At 43.6% G+C, this 26,505-nt stretch overlaps 4 protein-coding genes across 5 annotated transcripts; 2 read left to right on the top strand and 2 right to left on the bottom strand.

Moving 5' to 3' along the window:
* The first annotated feature begins 250 nt into the window (after positions 1 to 250).
* On the top strand, positions 251 to 5,506 carry ClpX (Caseinolytic protease chaperone subunit). Its single transcript, XM_036816714.3, has 5 exons — positions 251 to 793; positions 2,141 to 3,516; positions 3,574 to 3,723; positions 3,860 to 4,081; positions 4,147 to 5,506. Exons 1-5 carry the CDS (start codon positions 736 to 738, stop codon positions 4,357 to 4,359), a joined length of 2,019 nt encoding a protein of 672 aa, XP_036672609.1. The 5' UTR covers positions 251 to 735; the 3' UTR covers positions 4,360 to 5,506.
* On the bottom strand, positions 5,301 to 13,885 carry LOC108015569 (uncharacterized). 2 transcript variants are annotated; one of them, XM_036816711.3, is made up of 9 exons: positions 13,485 to 13,885; positions 10,693 to 12,204; positions 10,488 to 10,615; positions 8,047 to 8,135; positions 7,745 to 7,978; positions 6,396 to 6,666; positions 5,854 to 6,303; positions 5,639 to 5,797; positions 5,301 to 5,575 (listed from the first exon to the last, which is right to left on the bottom strand). In XM_036816711.3, the coding sequence occupies exons 2-9, from the start codon at positions 11,954 to 11,956 to the stop codon at positions 5,510 to 5,512; spliced, it is 2,661 nt and encodes an 886-aa protein (XP_036672606.3). In that variant the 5' UTR covers positions 11,957 to 12,204; positions 13,485 to 13,885; the 3' UTR covers positions 5,301 to 5,509. The 2 variants fall into 2 exon arrangements, with proteins under 2 accessions (XP_036672606.3, XP_036672607.3); XM_036816712.3 differs by having other exon boundaries at positions 10,693 to 12,188.
* A 3,521-nt stretch (positions 13,886 to 17,406) lies between these two features.
* Positions 17,407 to 19,723, top strand: ninaE (neither inactivation nor afterpotential E). Its single transcript, XM_036816715.3, has 5 exons — positions 17,407 to 17,602; positions 17,838 to 18,389; positions 18,765 to 18,912; positions 18,977 to 19,254; positions 19,316 to 19,723. Exons 1-5 carry the CDS (start codon positions 17,595 to 17,597, stop codon positions 19,440 to 19,442), a joined length of 1,113 nt encoding a protein of 370 aa, XP_036672610.1. The 5' UTR covers positions 17,407 to 17,594; the 3' UTR covers positions 19,443 to 19,723.
* A 58-nt stretch (positions 19,724 to 19,781) lies between these two features.
* On the bottom strand, positions 19,782 to 26,397 carry Ask1 (apoptotic signal-regulating kinase 1). Its single transcript, XM_036816710.3, has 10 exons — positions 26,024 to 26,397; positions 25,741 to 25,935; positions 24,728 to 24,897; positions 23,400 to 24,297; positions 23,002 to 23,340; positions 22,140 to 22,942; positions 21,925 to 22,071; positions 20,715 to 21,620; positions 20,386 to 20,658; positions 19,782 to 20,325 (listed from the first exon to the last, which is right to left on the bottom strand). The coding sequence occupies exons 1-10, from the start codon at positions 26,141 to 26,143 to the stop codon at positions 20,088 to 20,090; spliced, it is 4,089 nt and encodes a 1,362-aa protein (XP_036672605.2). The 5' UTR covers positions 26,144 to 26,397; the 3' UTR covers positions 19,782 to 20,087.
* Between the last annotated feature and the right edge of the window lie 108 nt (positions 26,398 to 26,505).

Raw genomic sequence — 26,505 nt, 5'->3', positions numbered from 1 at the left:
TTTTCGAGTTAGAAACTTACATTTCCGGCCTCGACACAGTCAAAATTCCCCCCGAGAGCAAAATTCCAAGTTTCATAGCCCCCAGTTTTGGCGCCTCGTTTTTTGTCCACTCTATGTCACTTTGTGTTCCACTGTGCGTTGCGCGGCCCCACTGAAGAGTGGTAAGAAGAAGAGCGGCAAACAGCTGTGGCCGATAACAACAATCGATTGTTATCGCAATCGCTTTGTAAGAAAGCAGCGATTTTTCCAGATTTTCCAAGCACTTACAAGAAAAGCAAAAGTGTAATTTACTTAGTTAAACCCCCGAAGAATTAGATGATCTCTAATACAGCGAAACTGCCGCTGTAACAAGAAGAAGCACAGCGAGTGGGGCAGCCAAAGCAACGAGATTCACACGCACGCACACAGCCACACAAATTACGTGCAGAGCGCTATCTATTCCCCCATTTTCCACCGAAAATAAAGCACGGCAGGCGGAAAAGCAGCCAAATTGCGACGCATTTCGCAGAGCAAATAGAAACTAACAAGTGGAAATTGAAAAGGAAACTGCAGAAGAGGAAGAACCACGCAAGGAGCCCCACAACAATAACTTTGCAGATCAGCAGAGCAAGAAGAAGCAGCGGCGGGCCAGCTGAGAAGTGAAGCGAAGAAGCAGGGGCGCGCAGGAGTAGCAGCTGCAGGGGGCAGGAGGAAGCGGAAGGAACAGAGGCGCAGAGGCGGCGGGTTGCAGCCACCATGAGCATGGTGCGGCGGATTATCCTGCTGGGCCCCAAATACAGTGTCTGGGCAAAGGGTAAGTGCTGCTGCGGCTGTTGTTGTTGCGCCAATCGCATACGTAACTGCGTCATTAGCCGTGAATCAACAACAAAAACAAAGGCAACAAGCCAATCAGAACAGCCTGCTAACTGCAGTTTACCAATCCCAATCCGAATACCCCCCTTAGATTTGTCTTATCAGAAATTTCTAGCTGCTGCGCTCGCTGAATTTTTCTGGTCTAGTGTCAAACAACCAAAACACCGAGTGAAGGTCGTCTTCTTTTGATATCAAAAAGCTGCTCGCGGTCAACAGGGCCCCAGTGGCGTCGCCCAAAAGGGGTTACCCCCCATCTGATTTTACATTCACGAACCACACACATCTGATTGGAAGGCCAGCCCCCTCACGGTTTCCAATCAGACCAGCCGTGTCTTGCTTTTGGACCAACTGAACTTGAATTGTTTTATAAGGCCCGAATGGCCAGGTAGCTTAATTATTGCTTTTGGTCTGACGCAATGATTTCTTTATTATTTCATGTCTTCAGCGGAGCAATTTCTTACACATTTTTAATGGGCCACAGTTGGTTATTACATTGGTTGGTCTGCAGGTTAGGAAAGTCGAGAGCCGGAAGTTTACTTACCCAATTTCACTGAAAGAAACTATGTAGTAGTTATCAGAAGAGAGTGTTGTCTTTTGTGATATTTACAACACCTGGGGATTTCTAGATTATCCATATCTAGGCCCTGCTTGATTGGCAATACTGCTAAAAAGTTGCTAGTCATCTGCGAAGTCGGAAGATGCTAATTGCCCTTGGCCTTACATTCTAGTTTTTTTTTTTGTGGGGGCCAATCTAGAGATTCTCTTCTCCAGATTCCCTTTGTTGTCATCAATTGTCCGTGCTTTAGGAGGTATTAACCCCGCGCTTGGGGTCGATGCTTCCTATTTATTTCTTTGTGTCCGAGAGGCAATATAAATCTCTAAGTCCATGCAGAAAAAAATGTCACGCAAAATTAATGCATTTTATCGTATTTCGTTGAGTAGTAAAAGGTATCCAAAATCATATCTAAAAATATATTAATATATAACCCTATATATTTGAAATCTTTTCAAATATTTATTATAATTGGCATCCTATATATGGAAAGAATTCAATGTATGTTATATTTATAGTCTGGTCCAATTTAACAAAGACATCTTTTCAAATATGATATTTAGGTGGGAATCATAAATGAATACGGAAAACAATTAAATTTATTATTGCAGTCGTCTGCAGTTAATATTTTTATGATTTTGATTTTTTCACACCTAATCTAAAAAATAAAAGACTTGAAAAAAATGTTTATAACGAATTTCCATACTAAACTTTATTCCAATTTAATCTTTCCAGGAAGCGGAGTTGGTCAAACACAGCGCTCGGCGAGATGCGTTATCCTGAGCGCAGACAGCGACGAGGTCAGCCACTGGGGCGTCCGACGCTTTCACCTGGCCACGCGGAACTGCGCGGCCAATCGACAGATGAGACTTGAGCCCGCACTGGCAATACCGGCGTACATTGACATCACTAACGCCTCCTCGAGAACACCAGAGGACACCAGCGACAGCGGGAGTGCCAGCGGAAGTGGAGCCAGTGCATCGGGGGGCAGTGGAGCCAAAACCCCCGGCGGAGGGGCAGGCTCTGGAGCGAGTACGACCAGTGGCGCCGATCCGCCGGGCGGCGGCAGTGACAAGTTCCTCTCGTGCCCAAAGTGCGGCAGCGCCTGTACCCAAGTTGAGACCTTCGTGAGCTCCACGCGATTTGTCAAGTGCGCCAAGTGCAACTATTTCTTCGTGGTGCTGTCCGAGGTGGAGACCAAGCAGCGCACCAAGGACGAGCCCAAGAACCAGCGCAAGCCGCCACCACCGCCCCAGAAGATCATGGAGTATCTGGACAAGCATGTGGTGGGCCAGGACTTTGCCAAGAAGGTGCTGGCGGTGGCAGTGTACAACCATTATAAGCGCATCCACCACAACCTGCCGCAGCTGCAACATCAGGGAGGAGGTGCCGGCAACGGATCCGGCGGCCTGGACGGTATTCCCCGACCAGATCTGCTACACATTACAGGGATCGGTCACACACTAAACAGCTCCCCGGGCAACGAACTGCCGCCAAAATCGCCTGCTCAGATGGGCATGGGTGGCGGAATGGGAGGTCCAGGACTTGGAGGCGGACTGACAGGCGCAGCAACCAGCAATGCCCGTGGAGGTGGTGACCACAGAACCGGTTCGGAAATTCTTGACCGGCAGTCCAACGACGTCAAGCTGGAGAAGAGCAACATCATCATGTTGGGCCCAACGGGATCCGGTAAAACACTGATCGCCCAGACGATCGCCAAGTGCCTGGACGTGCCCTTCGCCATTTGTGACTGCACCACGCTGACCCAGGCGGGCTACGTGGGCGAGGACATCGAGAGCGTCATTTCCAAGCTGCTGCAGGATGCTAACTACAATGTGGAGCGCGCTCAAACAGGAATCGTCTTCCTCGACGAGGTGGACAAGATCGGTGCCGTCCCTGGAATCCACCAGCTCCGCGACGTTGGCGGCGAGGGCGTCCAGCAGGGCATGCTGAAGATGCTCGAAGGCACGGTGGTCAACGTGCCAGAACGCAACTCCCCGCGCAAGCTGCGTGGCGAGACGGTTCAGGTGGACACCACAAATATCCTCTTCGTGGCCTCTGGTGCCTACACAGGACTGGATAGGCTAATAGCACGTCGTCTCAACGAAAAGGTAAGGCATGGTTCTTCGCTTTTACTTCATTTACTAATTAACTATTCTGTTTCCAAGTATTTGGGATTCGGCATGCCTTCGACCAGCGGATCCGGCCGTCGTGCAGCTCAATCAGCCGCCAGTCCCATGGACAACGATCAGGAGGAACGTGATAAATGCCTGACCAAAGTGCAGGCACGTGATCTCGTAGAGTTCGGAATGATACCGGTAAGTAAAGAGTTTAGAGCGAGGATAAATCATGAAACTAATCAAGGCTGTAACTTTTAAATATTGAGATATATATATATATATGTTATAAAAAAGGATTATCTATAATCATTTTGAAACCCCATTTGTGCTTTAGGAATTCGTTGGCCGCTTCCCGGTTATTGTGCCCTTCCACAGCTTGAACGTCAGCATGTTGGTGCGCATCCTCACCGAGCCACGAAACGCCCTAGTGCCGCAGTACAAGGCACTGCTGGGCCTTGATGAGGTGGACCTTACCTTCACGGAGGACGCGGTCAAGTCGATAGCCCAGCTGGCGATGGAGAGGCATACGGGAGCTCGTGGTCTGCGCTCGATAATGGTAAGTAGTGCAAATATTTGAAATATTTATAACAAATTGCTAACAATTTTGTAAATCCCTTTCAGGAGCAACTGCTGCTGGATCCCATGTTCATAGTGCCCGGGTCAGACATTCGGGGGGTTCACATAACCGCCGATTATGTCAAGGGCAGCTCCTCACCCGAATACAGCCGTGATGCGGACGCCCCGGCATCCGGGACCGCTGCCACGGACTCCGATACCACAACCGATAATGATAAGAACTTTGAGAATAGTGAGAAAGTACGACTAAAACAGTAAATCAGACAGCTACCCACATCCACAGCCAACCAAACAGAAATTGAGATACAACTTAAAGAAAACAGAGTCCTTTCAATTTGCAACGCTTTCCGAATTGTTGGCTCTTTTTAAACTCTTGTATACTATACTCTTCAGCTTGTTAAATATGTACAATTGCTTAATTTCGAATCGTCAGCGCATAGTTTTCTCTTAAAGTAACATCTGCAAACACAATTTAAGGTTGAACCAAAAGATACTTTCATTTTTCCTACTCTAACATGTATATTTTGTAGTCTGGTTTGAATGATAAATTGGTTGGTTCGTCTTAGATCCCGAACCCCGTCACTGTGTAAAATATGACCCGCTGAGGAGTGAATGAGTGCTCCAGCAAATATTTATAAAGAATATCCTCAATCCCATATGCATCTGTGATTCATAATCGACGAGCAGCGCAATCTTTAGAGCCGAAAGCAATTGTAAGTGGAATAACAAATGTTAGAATGAATAAAAGCCACATTTTTTAACGTAAGATTGGAACTCTGCAATGTTGGCAGGGATGTGGTCAAGGTCTGGACCTATTGGCGCTAGGATCCTCTCTTGCATATACCAATTATATATACAAACGTAAAAATATATTTAGGCAAATTTTGCATAGTCTAAACTGAGTTTCTAAATGAGTTCTGGTAGCGTTGTAATGATGACAAACGAGAAGCACGTTCTACTTTAAACTAAGTTAAGTTGAGAAATCCAATTTTTAAAACAAACAATAAAAAGAATGAAAAAATTTAAAAGTATTGCTTTGATATGTAATTAAGAAGTGTAAGAAAAATCTTTTAAAGGGCCATCCGAGAATTTCGCAACTGGAAACTAATCTAAAATTTATAGTTTATAATGTTAATACCCACCCTGAAGTTACCAATGGTATAACTAACTACCCTTTAATTAAATGGAGAACAACAGAATTATACTTTTTTAGTTTTCATTAATTTTATTTTAATCATCATTAAAATTCAACTAAATCTGCAGAACTCATAATAAATAATTTGAATTTATTGCACATATGGACTAATTGTAGTTCCTTCTTTTTGTTTGTTTTTCTGTTTCATTTTCATTTCGTAGTGTATAAATTTGTATAAAAATTTGTAAGTTAATAAATATCTTTTGGCGACGCTCAATCGTTTTCCTCGGATATGAGCAGCTCGTATTCCTGTGCCGCAAAGCGATCCCAATCGGAGGTCTGTAAAATAGGGAAGTTGTCAGATTGACTCAATAATACATACGTAATGCCAATAGAACTTACATATTCGTCACGTTGCGAGGCAAAGGGATCTCGTTGTTCGTGATCCAGATACTTCTCCAGATTGAAGAAGGTATCGAAGAAAACGTGAGTCATTTTGCAACGCTTCAAATCGCCCAGGGTGATGCAGTCGCGATTCGCCGGCTTGATCATATCCAGCATCTAGTCAAAAAATGTTATTAAATACAGTTCAGAATGGTTATACTCCAGATCCTTACCTGGCACAGACAGTCCTCAAATGGCAGGCACTCGATTCCGATTCCCTCCATCCTCTGCTGCTGTTCCTCGTAGAAGTATTCCAGTTCGTACATGGACAGCACACCATCTCCGTCCACATCCATACATCGGAACCAGTACTCGATGGCCGTCGGCGTCCGTTTGTCCTCTTCCGAAAGGATAAACCACACAAAGTCCGTGTAGGACATCTTGGCCTCGTCCTCCGGGGCCTTCTTATTGTCGCTGCGCGTCACACATCCCGAGAAGATTCGCTCCACAATCCTAGATGACAGGGCATGGTCACTGTGCTTGGCGAGATCCTCCTGGTTGACCAGCAGGTCGTGATCCTTGTCCAGTTCCCAGAACTTGCAGTAGATCACATAGAAGTGCTCGTAGCTAAAGAAGGCCATTATCTGATTGATATCCTCCTCCTCCTCCAGCAGACTGATCATCTGTGGGCGGGTTCAAAATTGTACATTAAGAATTTTTAACAATTTCGCAATTCTTCCAAATATTTATAGATCTTTTGAACAACGTATCTCACCTCCAGCAGGTCGGACCGTTTTAGCTCGGCTATTGTGATCTTGCCGCTCCAACTGCGGTTCACCGAATAGAAAATGCGCGCGATGACTGTGTGCACGTATCTGGAATGGAACTCGGTGGCTTCCTTGAGAAAGGCCAGGCCGGGGTGTGTGTCCACCACATCCTGCACCATTGGCACCAGGTCCTCGGGCACGATGTACGAACGGAATCTCTGACCCCGCGACAGAATGTACACGAATCTCGAGGCCGCCTCATGGCAATAAACATTCATTCTGAAAGTCACAGAGGTTTTCTTTTAGAATAAGTAAGAGATTAAGTTCTTCGACAATTATTTGATCAATTAATTAAAACCTCTTCTGTTGTTTATTAAAACAAAAGGTGAATACAAGTATACGCATTTTTAAGTAAATAAAAAATGTTAGGAATAAGTACCGGGGCTTGCAAAACAGGTTTTCCTACGTTTAAAATTTAAACCCGATAATGGGATTAAGAAATTAAAAAGTGTTTGAAGAAGAAACCGCTCGCTATCATATCAAATCGACATGCGTAGGTCAAATATATATTTACAATGATCATAGAGGTTTGATTTATGAGTAAATGTTCATGAAGATAAGGTCATCATTCGAATAGCATCTGCTTTTTGGGAAAAATGTGCGGGCGCACATCTCACAGCTGATGGATGAAGCTAAATAAATACTTCTTGTTTAAAGCCATTATTATTTAATGGAAAAATCTGTAAATATCTAAATTCTATACCAAAATCATGAGAAAATCTGGAAAATCCTTGATTGAAATGTAAGTATTTCGAGTATCAAACTAATTATTTCGCATTTTAAGATAGAAATACATACTCACATAAATATTAAAGTTTTATTCCGAAATCCTAAGCAAAATCTCGATTTTACTTTATTTAAATGTAAACATTACATTATCACACTAATTATTTCACATTTTGCAATATGAATAGATACATATGTACATAAGGGTGATCCAAAAATTGGATCTTTATAATAATATAAACTAAATGGAAGGCTAAAATCGAGTATCGAACCAAGCTAAATTATAAGATTTAATTTCATTTTAAAAATATGAAAACACAATAAGTATTATAAATGAAATGGAAATATCTGTACGTATTTAAATTCCCGACTAAAATCGATTATAGAACCATCCCTTCTAAAATATAAATATATTTAAAAAACTCTATATATAATATAAATAAAAGGGAAATATCTATAGGTATTTAAGTTCTGGACTTAAACCGAGTATCGAACCAAGTAAATCACATTTTAAGATAGAAATACTCTATATATAATAACCCTTTTAACAATATAATCCATAACTACTTACTGTTTCCAGAACTCGACGAACCGCTGGCGCTCGACGAGACCCGAGCTGGCCGACTGGCAGAAGACCATCACCGGCATGCGCCAGTAGAAGGGCAGCCCGCAGAGCTTGAGGATGCGCGGCAGCTCGTCCTTGGTCACCTGGTTGTTGGGAAAGCTGTCGAAGGCGGAGAGGATGCCCCGCACCACCCGCTCCATGGCGATGTTGGGCTGCGGCTTGCCGTGTGGAAAGTAGAATCTGCCGGCAATGGAAATGCACACCTTAGGAAAACCACATCAAGGCACTCGTGTTCTAGATCCGCTCACCTGGGTATGTAGACGCTCTTGGTGGATCGGATCTCCTTCTGCAGCAGATTCTGCTCCGGCGGCGGGGGCGGGGTGGCGTGCAGCTTGACCTGTCGACGAATATGAATACGAAAATTAATTTCACTCACTAATTGTTTACATTCCCTTGTTGCGGCTGCCAAAGCGCCACTCAATAAAATTCGCAATTTATTCTCGAAGAATTTCGTTTGTTTACGTTTTCGCGGAAATTTTTTCTCACCCTCCGCCCCCGAAAGCCGCAGACAGCCACGCCCATATCGACGTACTTTCGCCCTTTACCTTTGAATTTATTATTAAATGTTTGCCTTTCAAATAAACATCAACAAATTGTTGGCTAATTTAAGCGGTGAGTGGAGGAGGTGCAGAAAACAAATACTTTTTGTTTAAATTAACTTATCGCCTTTGGTAAATAATGGAAACATATTTGGTCCGTGGGATTTTTATGTTGCGATTTTTAGTACACTAAACAAAGTGAGAGATTTTCATGGAAAAATGCATTGAAAACGAAAATTCTGTATTTGCCAGCTGTGAAAAAAGCTATTGCTTATATGTGGGTAGTTGAGGAAACATGAAGAACTTGTTAATATATGTTGGGAACTTATACAAGCAGTTAAATCCATAGTTTCATAATTTCTGAGGATATTATTCTTTGTTCTTCTATGTTTTTCCCACCCAGCATTATATGACTCTATTTGGTTCATATACGTATGAGGACGTCTCATTGATTTTACAATCCATGCCCAGGCCATTCATGATTTTAAAACTGTCAACGACGACATAAATATTAATCTCCTCACTCGAACACATCGGGAGGCCCCTGCAAAAGAGCAAACAATTCGTTGGCATGTGCGCATATTACGTATACGCCCGGCTACACATCGTTTATAGTCAAATATTACGCATACGCATTGTTGCCTAATTTATAGACAAAAAGCAAAGAGCACGAAAAACGGCAGAGGATCGAACGCAAACTACATTCAGCTTGTGTCTGCCCCTGCCCAAAACTTAATTGCAAAAAATAGTTTTTGTTTTTCATTTGAGGATTATATTTTTAGCCGTATTGTTTGCTTTGATCAGAGACGCTTCGGCCAAAGTGAGGAATTTCACAAGCTATCGTAGTAAAGCAAAGTTCAATTGGATAGGAGAGATTTTTTTTTGGAGTGGTAGACCATTCATAAAAAAACCAAAAACCGAATATGCCGTGCCCGCCCGCACATGTAATTAAGCAATTAAACAATTCTAAAACAAAAACCCCCCAGAAAAAACAGCAAATTGCATTTCGAAGTGCTCAAAAGTGATGATGATCATGTGCCTGGGTTATATTGAATTCGGTTTCGTTGTTGTTTGGTTTATTTTTGTTGTTTTGCCTCTGCACGATTGTGCTGATCGTAAATGCTTGATTTGATTGTTTATATACGAAAATATGCACACAACACTGGGAGCTCTCGATGTGGGTAAGTGGGAGCAGTACGAACACCCAGTAATCCCTGCAGAGAAGCTGAGTATTCAACAGGTTCTTGAACGTCTAAGCGAAATTTAGTGGAATGTTCGGATTCGAATATGTTAATGCAGTGCGTTAAAGAACTGTAGAGATGTCATCGGGGATAGCTTTCAATACAAAGAAATGGTTCTTAAAACTGGTTTGAATTTAAATATTACACAATTAAACATTTATTTTTGTACCCTCTCGATAGCTTTGAATACAAATTCTTTAATAAAAAAAGTTCGCTTTGAATATTTTATATTGAACTTAGTTTGGTAATTCGATTAATTTGAAGTGATTTATTTGGCTTTATTTTTTTTTTTGATTGATGTTAACTTATTAATGTTAACTTTTGAAATTTCGTAATATATTTATTTTTGATGGATCATCAAACAATTGTGATTAAAAACTAGAAGAACAATACATTTTAATTTATCTTTTAAAAAATAGGTTCTGATACGTTTTTAGAATATCTTTAAAAATTCTAGTGTATATTTTTCCCAGGGTTCTCTAACTTTTTTCATTACACAAATTCCAAATCAGGCTTTAATTTTTTTCACAGGACCCAAACTGCAATTATATTTTCAAAACCCATTTCCCAGGGGAACCTTTTTCACTCTTTTTCGGTGCTCCTATGGCCACCGATCTTCCCCAGCCATTTGGCAAGCGTTTCTCTTGAGGCGTCTTGGGGTAACCTTAAATCAATCAATGATGCAGTGCGCTCGCACCGATAAGAGCAGCCCACGAAAAGTCGAAAGAAAACCAATGGGCAATTGCAATTGGTTCGATCGACGGGGGAAAGAGGGGTATGTTTCGATTTTTTGTTGTATTTGATTTTGTTTTTTTTTCTTCTGGCATTTTCAACTATTAGATAACACCACGAGCAGCGCGATTTTCGGCCCCTCTTAAAAGGTGATCTATGGCGATTTTCATAACTCACCTTCATGAGGCTCTTGGGCGGAGGGTCCGTCTGGGGGCGCTTGATGTTGAGGAAGGCGTGCCGCACATCCGGACACTTCTCGAACATGAGGACGCGCTCGGCCACGGAGCCGCGGGTGAGGAGATTCACTGGAAGTAGAGACCGAGACCTGGAGTTCTGGAGCGTCATATGGGGAATCGCAGGGATTCCGGAACGAATATATTACTTTTATCCTGGCCATTGGTGAGGGCCGCCCGCGCCCCGCTGGTCGGTTTGACTTTATTCAACGTTGGCATCGTTGTGCTGGCCGATGTTGCTGGCGTTGCATCCATCGATGGGGCCGATGTTGCTGATGTTGCTGCTGGTGTTGCCGATGCTGCCGATGTTGCTGATGTTGCTGCTGCCGGTGTGTTGCCGGCGGCGTTATCAGTGGCGATGCGACTTGTTGATTTGCGCACTACTGTTGCCACCCCCGTGGGCTTTTCTTTGGTTGCCGGCTTCGAATCGGCGCTATTTTCTTTGGTTTTGCTCGACTTGCGAGTTGTGGCCGCTGGCTCGCCGCCCTTATCACTCACTGCCAGTGTGTTGCCCATTCTCCCATCGACCACATCTAGGCTAACAGCAATGGGTCCGTTCCTGCTGCTGCTGCTGCTGGCCTTGCTCTGTTTTTTGGTGGGTTGCTCTGAGGCTGTTAACTTGTTGCTGCCAGCCGAATTGCTCATGTTGCTGGTGGTCGTGCTGGCCTTGCTGTTCTGTCGCTTTTTGCCCACTGTGCTGGGTGAAGACTCCTTCTGCTGCTGCTGCAGCAGCTCCTTGATCATGAGCAGATTTTGGGTTTGCTGCGAGGACAGATTGTTCACATCCAGATCCAGGCTGATGTCGTAGTTGAGATTCACATCGGGCTGGGCTGGTTTGCTGACGGAGGAGGAGGCGGATGAGGCGGCGGCCACCTTTTTGGGCGATTGCAGGGACTGTTCTGGGACAGGACTAAAGCTGGACTTTTTCACCTTGCCATTGGAGGTGATATCGGCGGATTTCTTCAGGCTGTTGGTCTTGCCGCGCTGCTCCTTGTCCTTGTTCACGAAACTGGTGACCATCTTCTGGAGACCCTCGGCATCGGCGGTGGGCGAGGTGACATCCGAGAGATCCCCGGCGCCGGCGGCATTTGTGTACAGCTGCAGGAGCTCTGGGGGCGGTATGCCCTGGCTCTTCCACGTGTGATAGATGGCATCCGCATGCTCGTTGATCTTCTTGGTCAGCTCGGCAATCTCCGCATTGGAATCGCTGGTCGAAGAGGCACTTGCTGAAGTCTGGGACTTCGGGGATTTGGGACTGGCGCCAGAGCTTCCAGTGGGCTTCCGTGTCGTGGTGGTGGTCTTGATGGCACTGGTCACCGCAACCGAACTGATCATGTTGCCCCCTGTTCCGCTGCTCAGCTTCTTGGTCTTGGTGGTCGTTGTCGTCGTCGTAGTGCTCGAATTTGCTTGCATTTTGATGTAGAATCTCGAAAAATGTCTACTTTTCTCGGTTCGGTTCTTCGCGACTCTCTTTCTTTCGCTCTGTTTTGGATATTCACATTTTCACTGTTCACATTTTTAATTTCAATAATTTATTGAAATCTTAATTGGGTTTTTATTGAGTTTCGGCCGGCTTTGCTGCGAGACTCACATGCGTTTCATTCACTTTTCACATTTTCAGCGCTCTCAACTGATTCTCCGTAGACTGCGTATGGCGAATTCTATTTATATAAAGGAAAATACCAAAATTTCCTATTTCGTTTATTTCAGACGAACACAAACACACACGCACCACACGAAAATGAAAATATACGGATACGGATTCGGGACCAGGCATCGGTGGAATATCGAGCAGATACGTAAGACGCGTACACGGCGGGCACAGTGGTTGCAGCACCTTTTGGAAGCACACAAAAATAGATGTTCAGCTGCCAAGAACAATTAACATATCGTGGGCTTAATTAATGGCCTCACACCTTTGGCGCCGAAAACGTGAACGATTATCGTGTCACGCTGAATCACCTCGACATTCCATCTGGTTATGTTTGCGCAAAAACAAACAATTAATCAATTGAATTAATTGAATCAAGTTTGACGGGTCAAACATAAACTGCAGCCCACTGTGCATGCGTAAGAAATAGACAAGTGCGGTGGAAGTAATAGTTCTACCTTGAAAAGCTAGTTTTTAAAATTTTTTAAATTGGTCTTTTTTTTCTTAACATTTTTTACAAATCTTAAAAAAAAATTAAAACATAAATTCTTTTACCAGGCTTTTTTATCTCATTTAAAATGTCTTTTGTATCGTTTTATTTCAATTAAAATAAATGTTATTTGCATTTAAAATTTATTTAAAAAAATTTAAAACATAAATTGTGTTACTAGGCTTTTTTATCTCATTTAAAATGACTTATTTATCCTTTTATTACAATTAAAATAAATGTTATTTGTATTTAAAATTGATTACTACGGGTTTTCAAAGTATCAAAACAAATAAAAACAATGAAAAGCTGACATAAAAGCTTTTGTTCTTATTTGTTTACACGAGTAATGAGCTGTTTATGTATTTTTATAAATATTTTGATAAGCCCTTTTTTTCATCGAATTTCAGTGACCAACGGGGGAAACTGACGTTTGCAAAACAGCATTTGGTATAGTTATATTGATGACGAAAGGCGCTGCTATTATCTTGACCGCAGCTGTCGGTTGTACTATTTCGCCGTTTTTACGTGGGGTTGCGATGGGATCTTATGGGTATGGGGGATGGGGGATGGGGGATGGAGATGGGGATGAGATGAAACCGGGAGCTGCGTTTGCGTTTGCGACTGCGGCTGCTGCTTCTTCAACTTTGTACTATTTATTCGAAAATAAATTTCGAAGTAGTTGCGGCGCACAGACACACGTGCACGCACACTCGCCCAATGCACTTTACATATGTTTTATGTCCCTGCCCTGCTGGTGTGTGTGTGGGTGTTTTCGGTGGGGTGTACAATGTATGACGTACATATAGTTTGATATTTGTCTGCCTTTATTAATGATTTAATTGCATTTAGGCCCGGAGGCGCGCGTGCTGACGACAACGGCGACACCGAGAGATTCCGTCATAAATTAATTAACCAAGCCGAACCGCAAACGAGCAGAGGTTAATCAACATTTTCGCGGCACGACATTTTCACCCCTTAATTTTTTTTTCCGAACGCAATTTGCAAATTATTAGCGATAGGAAAATAGGAAAACACACGCGGCCGCGGGATATTTTGGAAAACTCTGGCAAGCTTCCGCTTGGCGAGTCTAAAATTAACAGCAAACAGAGCAGAATTCACAGATCACAAGTCCGAAATCGGGAGACGGTCGAGTGTACATGGGTATATTCGAGCGAATAGCGGTGCACGCGATGCTGCTAAGGTCCGTGTTGTTACTGTAAATCTTCGGCCGCTGAAAATAACATCAGCCTCCGTTCTGCGAGGAGAGCGGTAGAGCAGCAGAGCCAACGGAGCGGATGAGCGAGATCGAGAGTGCGCGGTGATCTCAGCTGTTGCTGCTGCTGCTGCGAGTTCTATTGCCGCTGCAACTACGCTAATGACACTCGCAGCCCCCAAGAACGAGCGCTCCCACACACCAGCGACCTGCGATCGTATCAGAGGTGATCCCATCGACGAAAAAGAGACGATGACAAATCAAATCACAGCTATTAAAACTAATTTGTAGGTAGCCTTTCGTAACGAAGGCTATGCCTTTAACGTTCTTATACATTTAATTTTTTCTTAACTGTAGGTAACCTTTTTTAACGAAGGATTTAGAGGAAAGGAGGTCCCTTCTAGTCCTAAAGGACCTTACCTTATTTATTTATTTATTATTTATTTTTTTAACTTTTTATTTTTTTTTTTAAGATTGCGTTGCATTTTTTTATAGTTACTTGATAAAAAATTGTTTTTTTAATTTGTTTCACAAAATGTTATTTCAAATGAAATAATTTTTTTTTAATAAATACAATTGCCCCTTAAAGTAGGCATTTTATAAAACATAAATAATTCGTTTATAATAAAAAATGCAAATAAATTATTAAATATTGTACAAGAATTTGTACTACTTAATTACCAATTCTGTACATTTTCCTTTAAATATATTTGTAGATTTAATTGTCCCTTTTAAAGTAGCTCTAAATAGCCATAAACTAGCTAGCGGAACAGCTCAAACACAGCGAGAGAGGGAGAGTGGCGCCCGAAAAGATCATTACTTTGGCGTTCTTTGAGCAGCTGCTCCACCGCTCTCTTTGCGCTCTCACTCTCATCCTACCCCCACACGACGGCGCAGCGGCAGCGACGTCGGCAGAACACTTGCCGTCGTTTACCCACTCACACGCACACACGCACACACTCACTCACACTGGCGAGCGCCAATCCATTGTCGAACATAAAAAATACAAAAATCAAATCATAGGTGTTTGTTAATTATACACTGTGCCCTGGAGGCAGGGTGTCACGGTTCGCTTGGGCGGTTCGAAAGTCACGTTGATACTACGCCAATGATAAATGTTATTAACTGTTTAGAACTTTTGAGTTTTAGGATATATATTTGTATTAGAATATGACATTTTCTTTTTTATCAAATTTTTTGATTGGTTTTGAGAGTTTAAAAAAATATATGCTGATAACACAATTTAAATGATATTAACTTCATTAAACTTTCAAATTTGTGGATATATATTTGCAAGAGAATTACATTTTTTTTTATCATAGCATTGATTGTTTTAAAGGGATTTTAAGAATATATACTTATAGGACATTTTGGTGCACGGTTCGCTTGAAAGGTTCGAATGTCACGTTGATACTATGCCAATAAGAAATGTTATAGGCTGCCTAAAACTTTCAAATTTAAGGATAAAGATTTCCATAGGAATTTCAAATTGTGCTCATAAATTCGATAGTTCTTAGGGGCTCTAAAAAAATATATTTGGGAGGTTTGGATAGTCATGTTAATACTATGCCCATGATAAATGCATACAAATTTGTTATATAATATGCACAGGAATTTTATTTTTCCCATTGGAGTTTGGTAAATGCCCATAGTATTCATAGTTTTTAAATGTTTTAAAAAAGTTATACTGATAACACAATTGATAAGGAATGATTACCTTTTTGATAAACGTAAACTTAAACATAAATCAAATTTTATTTCGAAAGCACCGTTTTTGAAATTAAAATCTTAAAATCATCGTCTTGCTTTCTTCACTATTTATCCTTTTCAGAATATTTTAAGACAGCGAAATCGAAAAATACAACTTTCAATAAATTTACCAGTGTATATCATATTGATACCGACATTTTTCTTTAATGTAGTGTTTATTCTAGTAATGTAAAGATTACTGTTTGTATTTCAACTTTTTTTAGACATACATCGTCAACGGTTCTTGTATTACAACAAATTTGCAGCATACTTTCAGGCGAAATGACCTTTAGACCTATGATTCCTGATCATTAACAAAGATAATTTATATCTATTAAATTTTTTTATTACTGATTATGATAGATAACTTAAAGAGTATTCAAAGTTCCATCTCAACCGTGGCGTTCTTCTCCAGTTTCAAATTTGTCTGCCTCATTGAGCAGGAAAACAACAACAAAAACGTCTACGGATCGAAGCATTTATCTCGCTTATTTGCTAATGCTAAATGATTGTCTTCTTCTTGGCCCTCGGCTGCCTTCTTCCTCTTCGCATCGCAATGTTTGTTGCAGTTAGCTGTCTGCTGTCTTCATGTCTTTATTGTTGCTGTACCCATTTTGTGTTTCTTGGCTTTTTATGTTTAGGCCATTTAGCAGGTGGGCGGGTGACTTTTGTTTGTTTAAAGAAACCCGAAAACGCTGAATAAATTGAAATGCGAATCATGTTTTAGTTTATACTGCGGCATTTCGTATACTATTTTATATATGCAGATACATTCATGGGTAAATATGTATGTACGTAAATATGGGAACCGCAAGTGCGGCTAACGATGACGCCGATAATGATCTTAACGATAATGCCGATCTGAGCACAGCTTCCGGTTTTGCGCTATGGTATTTTTGTTAGTTTTTTTCGCTTGCTAACTTCATTGTAAATATTTATTACCAGCTTTTTTTGTTTTTGTATTGTTTTGCGGTGTGTAATTGATTTAAACCGAAAGATCTGCCAAAACCAACATGTGTCGACTGTCACACCGAGTGACAGTTACTTCGGTTTAGTTCCATATTAGGGTGGGGCATTAAGCGTGACATCCCAGCCAGCTGGATTAGCCTAAAACTTGACCCAATTCAGGCGAACGTGTTGAGCGATCGAACAAAGGCGAACAAAAGGCTTTTATGCCAAAGTTGGATTGACAAAATACAATCCAAACTGCCCACATAAAAACAACACACATGTGCGGAAAATTCAATGAAGGTGCGAATAGATCAATTGCCATAGCGAAATCCATAAGCAGCTTAGCTCTTGGGAGGGGTAATTCATTTTTGGTCATTTGAAGAGATTATTTAATGGTTCCTGACAGTCGGGGTTCCTCCATAAATCCCAAAAATGCGTACGCACACGCTGCGTATACTTGATTGCGCATACGCACTGGTGTCGCTAATTGTGAACGACCTTGGCCATTCTTCTGCTGCTTTGCTTTCTTACACTAGTTTTCTTATTTTCACATTATTGGCACATTAAATTGTTGACTTTCCACACCCCTTTGGGTCCAAAGCAAAAGCTCGGCCAGAACCCTTCGCAGAAACCTTTGAAATTCCCCTTAACTATTGACATTGGCCCATTGCGATGTGCATTTGCTTTTGTTATGGCTATTATGATTATAAGCTGTCGACACCTTCCTCTTGACATTATACCCATATTTTTAGTTTGGGCTAATTGAATTTGAAAGGCATAGGTTCTATGGAAAAACTATAAAAGCCAGGGCCCGAAATGCAAGCAATGCAGGTTTCCAACGACAAATCGCCGCGAATAGTCCGCCCAGTGAAATATTCAGAAACCAGGAATCCTTTATGTAAAAAGTGTTAGAAATATTATTAGTGAATTTGCTGCTTTTTATGTAGAAAGTGTGATATAGGCGGGATATAGTAACGCAGCCAGTAACCAATACACAATGGAGAGGTACGATCACAAGGAGATCCAAAGATCCATAGATCACTGAGATTATACGAAAAAAAACTATGGAATCCACTTGGGTTAATAAAAGAATGCAACAACAATCGGTTATAGAAAGACGTTTCTTTTTTTATTGCATACTTTTTGACACCTTCATAATTTTGTTTCGTAACTCCAGTGGTTTCTATAACAACCATTATATTCAGAACTATAAAATTTAAATTTCGGTTCTACGTTGCAGCTTTGTAAACACACTGGGGCCACACTTTGCCCCCCTGTCCAATGGATCGGTGGTGGACAAAGTAACGCCCGACATGGCCCACCTGATCAGTCCGTACTGGAACCAGTTCCCCGCGATGGACCCCATCTGGGCCAAGATCCTGACCGCCTACATGATCCTGATCGGCATGATTTCCTGGTGCGGAAATGGCGTGGTGATCTACATATTCGCCACCACCAAGTCGTTGCGCACGCCCGCAAACCTGCTGGTCATCAACCTGGCCATCTCCGACTTCGGCATCATGATCACCAACACCCCCATGATGGGTATCAATCTGTACTTCGAGACCTGGGTGCTCGGCCCGATGATGTGCGACATATACGCCGGATTGGGCTCGGCCTTCGGCTGCAGCTCCATCTGGTCCATGTGCATGATCTCGCTGGATCGCTACCAAGTGATCGTCAAGGGCATGGCCGGCCGGCCGATGACCATTCCGTTGGCCCTGGGCAAGATCGCCTACATCTGGTTCATGTCGAGCATTTGGTGCCTGGCACCCGCCTTCGGCTGGAGCAGGTGAGTCCTCGCACGGGAAGGTGTTCCATGAATATATTTATTGAAATTTGTTAAGTTACATAATTGGATTTTCGTAAACTTAAGAGTTATGAAAAGATCAATGGGCTTAGAATTTATTTGATAGAATTTATTTGATATCCATATACAATACTAAGTTGAAAATGTTACCCGAGCTCTTAAATGATTCATTTTGTGAATTAAAAAAAGGATTTAATATTTTGGGGTTAGTACTTAAAAGTTTTAAAAGCACAAAAATATTTAAAATAACGTTGTTTCAAAAATCACAAAATATTATACGGTATATTATTAAAATTGGCTGCTTAATAAAAAATATTTTGGTTAGAAGCCTTTCTAAAAATCAATCCTGTTTATTAGGTATGTGCCGGAGGGTAACCTGACATCGTGCGGTATTGACTACTTGGAACGCGATTGGAATCCACGTTCATACCTGATCTTCTACTCCATCTTCGTCTACTATATCCCGCTGTTCCTGATCTGCTACTCTTACTGGTTCATCATTGCTGTAAGTGGCAGAGGTGACTAATCCGTTCCAGCGACTAATTCCGACATTTCCACCGCTCCCCCAGGCTGTGTCCGCCCACGAGAAGGCCATGCGCGAGCAGGCCAAGAAGATGAATGTCAAGTCCCTCCGCTCCTCTGAGGATGCCGAGAAGAGCGCCGAGGGCAAGCTGGCCAAGGTGGCCCTGGTGACCATCAGCCTGTGGTTCATGGCGTGGACTCCATACCTGGTGATCAACTGCATGGGACTGTTCAAGTTCGAGGGTCTCACACCACTGAACACCATTTGGGGAGCTTGCTTTGCCAAGTCGGCCGCCTGCTACAATCCCATTGTATATGGCATCAGGTGGGCATATTTATCCTTTTATCCTTTAATCCTTTACAAATTTTCTTGCCTCTCATTATAGCCATCCCAAATACCGCCTGGCCCTCAAGGAGAAGTGTCCTTGCTGCGTCTTTGGCAAGGTCGACGATGGCAAGTCCAGCGATGCCCAATCCCAGGCCACCGCCAGCGAGGCCGAGTCCAAGGCATAAATTCTTTGGCGCAACAACCAGAACAGCAACAACATCTAACTACTTACAACAGCAACAACAACAGCAACAAAAACAACAACAACAACAACAGCAAGAACAACTGCAGCAACAGAACGAAACGCTTTCGAATAACATCAAAAAGAACAATAATGAAAAAATTATGCAAATTTCTTACATAACAAAAAGCAATGTAAACTCAGTTATTAAATCTTCTGCAATGTCAATTAAAGACAACAAAAAACTAAACAAAAAAAATAAATGCAAACGAACTAGAAAAGTTATTACAAAACTTGTTTTTCACTTAAAAGGTAATCTTTCCCAATTGATTAAGAAATCCAATTTCTTGCAAAGCACTTCACAATGTATTTTTCAGTTTCAGTTGTTTTTCTTTTAAATTAAAGGCACTTAAATTCCATTTGTATTATAAATTAACATGCAATGGTAAAATCTCGACACAAACAGACCGATCTCTTTTCGAACTCCAAGTTCGGAAAACCACCAGTCGATCTGCTCGAATTTCACCCAGGGGGGCTGGAAACTCACTGAGCTGAGCTTCACAGCGGTTAGTAGCACATGGACAACATTAACAATTAATTGTATCAGTAGTATTTGTTAAGGCACAACTTATAGAGCTCTCAACTCCAGTCACTCGCTGCAGGAATCGTATTCGCTTTCGCTTTTTTTGATCTTCGTTTTGATGCCTGGCGTTCCGGGAGTCGTTGTTGTGGGTGATGGTAGCGTATTGTTGTTGTCAATCAGCGCCAAAGAGCAACTGCCACCAATGGGTTTGTGGTAGGTGCTCGGCGGACTGTCCACGCAATCGGATGAAGTGCAGGCTCGCTCCTGTATAATGAGTTTCCACAGGCGCACTTCGATGCCAACACTGTAAAATAGTTTAGTAAGTTAAGTAATGATCTATGTTTAGAGATAGTTTCCATCGCACCGTAGTCCCAGCCTCATGAGGTCCAGCTTCTCCATGTTGTAGATGAAATCCTCAAATGTGAAACCTTCATTCAGAATGAGCGTCTTTGAGAACTCGTCTATTTCCTGCTGGGTCAGCCACTGCTCCAACTGCTCGTCTATCTCGTGAAGACCAAAGTGATGCTTGTTTAGCTGCCTCCGGGGATTGCCCGCTAGGGTTGGACGGACACCGGACAATCCGCCCACACTGGGACTCATTCTATGGCACTTTTTGTTAAAGCCGTTGATGGTGCGCCTGCGAAGTTTATATAAATTAGTATAAAAATCAAACTTCCCAAATGGTTGACCCACCTTAATCTCTTCCTTCCGCCCATGTAGATGTGGGCCAGCTCCTGGCTGATGTTATGCAGGGCCCTCATGCTCTGGCGCTGCTGCTCGAGCAGCTGACGCTGTAACTTCTGCTGGTTCTCACGGATGTCTCTCAGTATGCGGGCGCACTCCAACGAACTGGCCAAGGCATCGCCGGAGGACTCCGCGGGCGCTAGTCCGACACCTCCTCCAGTGCTGCTCGTGGGCTGCACCTTCTCCAGGATCTGCTGATGCTTTTCCTGGCTTTCGGTGGAACCCTGCTGCATCAGACTGAGGTGCACACTCTCATCATCATTTCCAGACAGATCCTTGTCCGCCAGATTGGCGCCCAGTTCGGGAGAGAAAATCGTAACTGCCGCCTGGACGGCCCTCTTGACGAGATTATCTAAGGCAAACATCCAGTGAGGTTTGATGCAGTGATACCGCAGCACGCAGACCACGGCGTCCTGAAAGGAGTATAGGGCTAAATGCAGATGATCCAAAGCCACTGCGTCGTTGTTCAGCTTTTGTTTCAGTTCGTTGATAGTCGCCTCCAAATGCTTCTCGTTTTCGTTCATGATGTAGTCCCGAAGGCCCCGAATCAACACCTCCAAATCGCTCTTGCGAATGGCAATCGAGTGTTGATCGGCGTCGACCTTCTTTAGCCAAATATCGCAGATCTTTGATTCATCAAGTGCCAGCACCTTGGAAAGCGTCGTCCGTCGCTGAGAATCCTTCTTCAGCCGGTAGAAGCCGTCAGTCTCACTCGTCTCACTGATGCTTGTGCGTAGGGATGGTGTGGAGGGTTCGATCTCCGGTGAGAGAAGAAATCCAGATGAATTTCGTCGCTCCAGCAGAAACTGGTTGCTGTGCGGCTCGTCGATGTCCACCGAGGATGTGTGAGTGATGCTGAAGTGAGGAGGAGATAGTAGCGATTAAGTATTGAATACTATATATATTTTTGCCCTTTCAGTAGTAAGGTCCAAGTGCGCATTTCGCCAATCATTAAAGATGCACTTAATTGATAACACCAATCAATATGTAAACTGAACGATAATTACAAGTGGTTTATAATAGTAGACGAAAAAATCTAAGATACATATAAACAAATCAAAAAATATTGCCTTCCGAAAGCATTCTCAAGATAAGATAAGCTATACTAGCAATTAGGCAAGGTCAAACTTAATATTGAAGGTCCAAGTGATTAACTTACTCCAGTTCCGGCGTAGTGGGCGTATTGCAGGTTGTATTGTAGCTCAAGGGTGGTGTGGTTTTGTGCACAAATCGATCGGCAGGCACCGAAATGCTCCGACCAAACTCAGTGTTGATGGGCAAAGCCGGACGCATCTTGCGAGGTTTACTGAATGAGGAAATAAACAGAGCAATAAGAGTGGCGTTCGACTTACTTGTACCACTTTAGAAACTCACTCTTGTAAGAAGGGATCTTCGAGCAGTTGCGAGGCGGAGGGCCGGTCCAACACGCTTATGGCAAAGCAACGTAAGATAAAGTTCTTGGCGTTGGCGGAGAGTTCCTCGGGTATGTTGGGATGCTTCTTGTAGTAGCCCACTTTGAACATGGCCGCCTGGGCACAGCCCAGTTCGATAAACGGCGGCTTGCCCGTGGCCATCTCTACGTTTGTGCATCCAAAAGACCAGATATCTGCCGCCGGACCGTAGCCACGCACGCCCTGGTCAATGACCTCCGGCGCCATGTACTGCAAGGTGCCCGTAAAGGTCTCCGTCATCGGATTGATGCGGGCCAGCCGTTTGGAGGTGCCAAAATCTGAGATTTTCACCACGCCGCTGTATGTGTTAACCAGCACGTTGTCGCCCTTGATATCGCGATGTACAATGTCCTGCTCGTGGAGGTATTTCAGTCCTTCGAGGATCTGCTTGGAGTAGAAGGCCATGGTGGACTCGTTATCCTTGAGCGGACCCCATTTGGTCTCCAAGAGGTCGGAGAGCGAGCCTCCTGGCACCTGCTCCATAAAGATCTTGAAGAAGCCGTCCTCCGAGCGCGATCCCAAGTAGCGAACGATGTTACGATGGCGCAACTGAGAGTGTAGCTTGATTTCCTCGTGCAGCGGCTGCACATCCTGAGAGTTCTTTTCCGGCACTTCCTTGATGGCGATTCGGACCTGCGTCTGCTTGTCTCGGGCGGCGTACACTGTTCCGTAAGTGCCCTTGCCCAGCACCATTTTGCGGTTCTGCTCATCGTAGTCATACTCGTACTGAAAGATAGGATAATAAGTCAGCTATTGGAAGGGAAATTAAATACTAAAGAACCCACCTCTATTTGAGCGTCATCATTGCTGAGATTGACAAACACCACCTGGTCGGCGGTCATCTCCAGGATCAGATCGTAGAACTTCTGCCGGCGTTCGGTGGACGGAAAGTATATCTGGAAGTCATCTGAGTTGTGATGCACGTACAAATAGGCACAGCGATCATCCCGCTTATAAAGGCTGACGGATTTGATCTTCGATGCAACGAAAAGGAAGTCATGGAGTTTCTTGCAGGCATTCTTAGCATGGGCCAGACAATTGTTAACAATCTGTATGGACTTTTCATCCGCATCCATATTAATGGTAACGTAACTGGGCATATAGATCTTCTGCGGCTCAAGGATCTAGAAGATAATGATATTAGTTACAAATAATGTTTTAAGTATAAGTTAAGGATACCAACCAGTATGGGAAAGCGAATGCTGTTCTTAACCTCCTCGGTGTTTGTGGCCTCCAAAAAGAAGTCCATCCAGAACTGGAACACCTGCTCCTCTATGGAAGGCATGCGCTCCTCGGGCTTCTTGCGAAAACGGTGTATAAGAGAGATATTGCCGATGGTGGACTTTAGATACCAATTGGGTGGCTTCAGCTTGAACATGCACTCGGCAGCTTGGATCGCTTTGGCATAGTCCTTGGCCAAAACGGAGATCTCGAAGAAAGTGGCCACGTCCCAGTACTCGCTCAGCGAGGATAGACTGCCCTTCTTGCCGATCAAATTGTTCAGTGTCATGCCGATGTGCTGCAACTCTTCCGTATTGGTGAACTCCTTGCCCTCGATGACCAGCAAGGTGGCCAGATTGATGCCCGCGTACTCATTTGGCTGAACCTCGAAACTTTGGCGGTACCACTTGATGGCGTGCGCCAGACTTGTGGCGTCCGTGTAGTCCGACTCCACGAAAATGTCCTTGTAGATGCGGCCGCACAAGCAAAGCATGTCCGGGAAGTGGTTCTCCTTCTTTTCGAGCGCCTTCAGCGATGATTCCAGCGCCTTTTCCCGGTCACCCTTTCGATTCCTTCGGTTCAGTGCGAAGGCGTACAGGAAACTCATGTTGCCCGTCTCCACATACTTCCGCGTGTTGGGTATGTTCTTCAAGTCGTTCACTAGCCGTACCATGGCATCGTAGTCTTGCACATCCCGCAGCGAGCACATGAAGCTGTGCACCACCTCGCCGGAGAGGACATGCGGGTCGTCCAGTCGTTTTCGCATCTCATGCAAGATGCTCTGCAGCTTGGCGGTATTGGTGGCGTACGTGTCCCGCGCCGTTCGCATGTCGCTGAGAAATTTCTCACGCATGTGGGCTCTGTAAGTAACCGAAAATAGCTTGGGTTAATTTGTAGGTACATAAATAAAGCAAAACAAAACATTTTTCCATGTTCTGGTGGGAAGTTAGCGTTGTTTCTTTTTTGGTTAAGTTAGTAATTATTGGGTTGTATTATTGTGCTATATTTATTCCTAGGCGATACAAAAACCATTTATTAATTTGGAATTAGCATCTGATTAATTTTATATGTACACCGTGAGCCAATTCAACAGAATTTCAGATTGGTGTTAATTAGCAAGAAATCACAATATTTGATATTTGATATGCCTTCTTGTTCTTAAACCAATATAATAAATCGGCAAATCGTGACTTATTGGTTCAATCTCTTGCTGCGGAAATTTAAAAAAAAAGTGCATACATTCCCCTATGTAATCTTAATGGTGTCGGATGACTGGCTGCCAGTACTCACTTCGACTGGATCTCCACATCCTGCAGCTTCCTCTTGAGGCGCCACTGCAGGGTGGGCACCCGCGACTCGGTGGCGGGCTCCTTGTTGCTGTTGGGCTGGTTGGTCAGGTGGCAGGAATTGCTCTCCGCATTCAGTTTGTAGCTGAGGAACAGGTAGTTGGCACACGAGAGCTGCAAAGGCAAAGAGGTGAGCCTAATGCAGTGGCCGCCACTGTGAATGCAGGCCACACTGCGTTGGTGTACGCCGCTGGTGAAGGTGTGTGCGTGCCGCTTTGAGTGTTTGCGTGGGCGTGCTCGCATTTGTTATTGTTATTGCTGGGGCCGACGCTTTTTGTTGTTTAACGGCCGCGGCCAAAACAAAAATAACGAAAGCGTTTCCACGGAAATACAGTAGAGCTTCCATAAATCGAATTTCGGAACAAAGTATAAAACATGTCTAAAAAAAACCTTAGGAGGAAAATCGCTCGTAATTAAAAAAAGTTTTATAAATATTTTTCTTACTTTCAGATTGCCAATATTTTTAAAGGAGATGCTTTAAGAAAGCTCTAAGTTTCCAAATTTCCTCAAAACTGTTTCAAGATTTATCGGCAGTAGTAGTTTAAAAATTTAAAAAAAAAGTGCCGGAGGATCAAAGCACATCAAAAATGACTCGAACAAATTATATATTAAATTAAAAACCAAAATTGAAGATTATTTCGAAATTCCGTGCTACTCTCAAAATAAAGTATTCTTGTACATAAGTACATATATAGAGTGATTTGATTTTAAGTTATTGTTTAATAAAATCTTTAAAAACCCTGATAGAAATTTCTAGAAAATTAAGTTCGACTTATCGAAGCTCGACTGTACACAGATCGGCAACAACAACTAGGGCAGAAGTCGCGATTTGGCCGCCGTTTCTTCACCGTAGCTGGTCTAGCATTTATCTTATCGAAAAGGGAGTCCCGATCACGCCCGCAGATGTTTGACCAGACACACCTGGTGGGGTAAACAGAAGGGGATCAGGGGACGCACCTTGAGACTGAGTGTCTGCTTGGACTCGACATCGTTGTAGATGAGGATGTTCTCCTTCATGCCGAAGCTCTCCCGGACGCCGTAGTGATAGGACAGCGGCCGCTGCTGGGTGAGGATGCTCAGGTCGATGACGGCCACATCGGCGTTGTAGAACGTCTCCAGCACATTCGTCTCCCCGAAGTCCAGGCGCTCGAACTGCAAGGATGGGATGGCAAGTGGGAGATGTCACTGGGATATATATTTCGCCTCATATGCATAGCATTGTATAACCCATCTGGCGCACCTGAACCCGCTGAAAATTGGCGCCAGCCGACTGCACCGCCTGCTTGATCTCCTCCAGCGCACAGAGGCGATCCTCCAGATGGTCGCCCACCGCCGTATCGATTACACACACCACATCCATCGCGGCTGCTGCTGTTTCGATCCGATTCGGATGCGGATTTGGATTGGGAACTGGGCTCGATCGCAGCTATTCTTGGCACTAACTATTGTGTTCTTGGACGGACTCCGCGCTCGATGCACTTTCTGCCAGGCGGACGCGCGCTCCTCAGTGGCACACGGGCCCACTACCACGCACTTGCTGCAACTGCATCGCGTTAATTGCCGCGTAACGAATAATTATCAATAAATAAAGAAACTTGTGGAAATGTGCAGGGGTGTGACCGTTCGCGGTTTGTGGGAAATATACCAAAAGATGCCCTAAATATACCAAACAGGCTATCTGAAGACTTTGCTGTAAGTTTGGCGCTAACTCCAACTCCTTTT

Source organism: Drosophila suzukii, chromosome 3 (assembly GCF_043229965.1).
Source record: "Drosophila suzukii chromosome 3, CBGP_Dsuzu_IsoJpt1.0, whole genome shotgun sequence".
In the NCBI taxonomy this organism is placed as follows: Eukaryota; Metazoa; Arthropoda; class Insecta; order Diptera; family Drosophilidae; genus Drosophila; species Drosophila suzukii.
The sequence above is the reverse complement of the archived record's forward strand: the minus strand, read 5'-3'. Positions and strand labels throughout refer to the sequence as shown.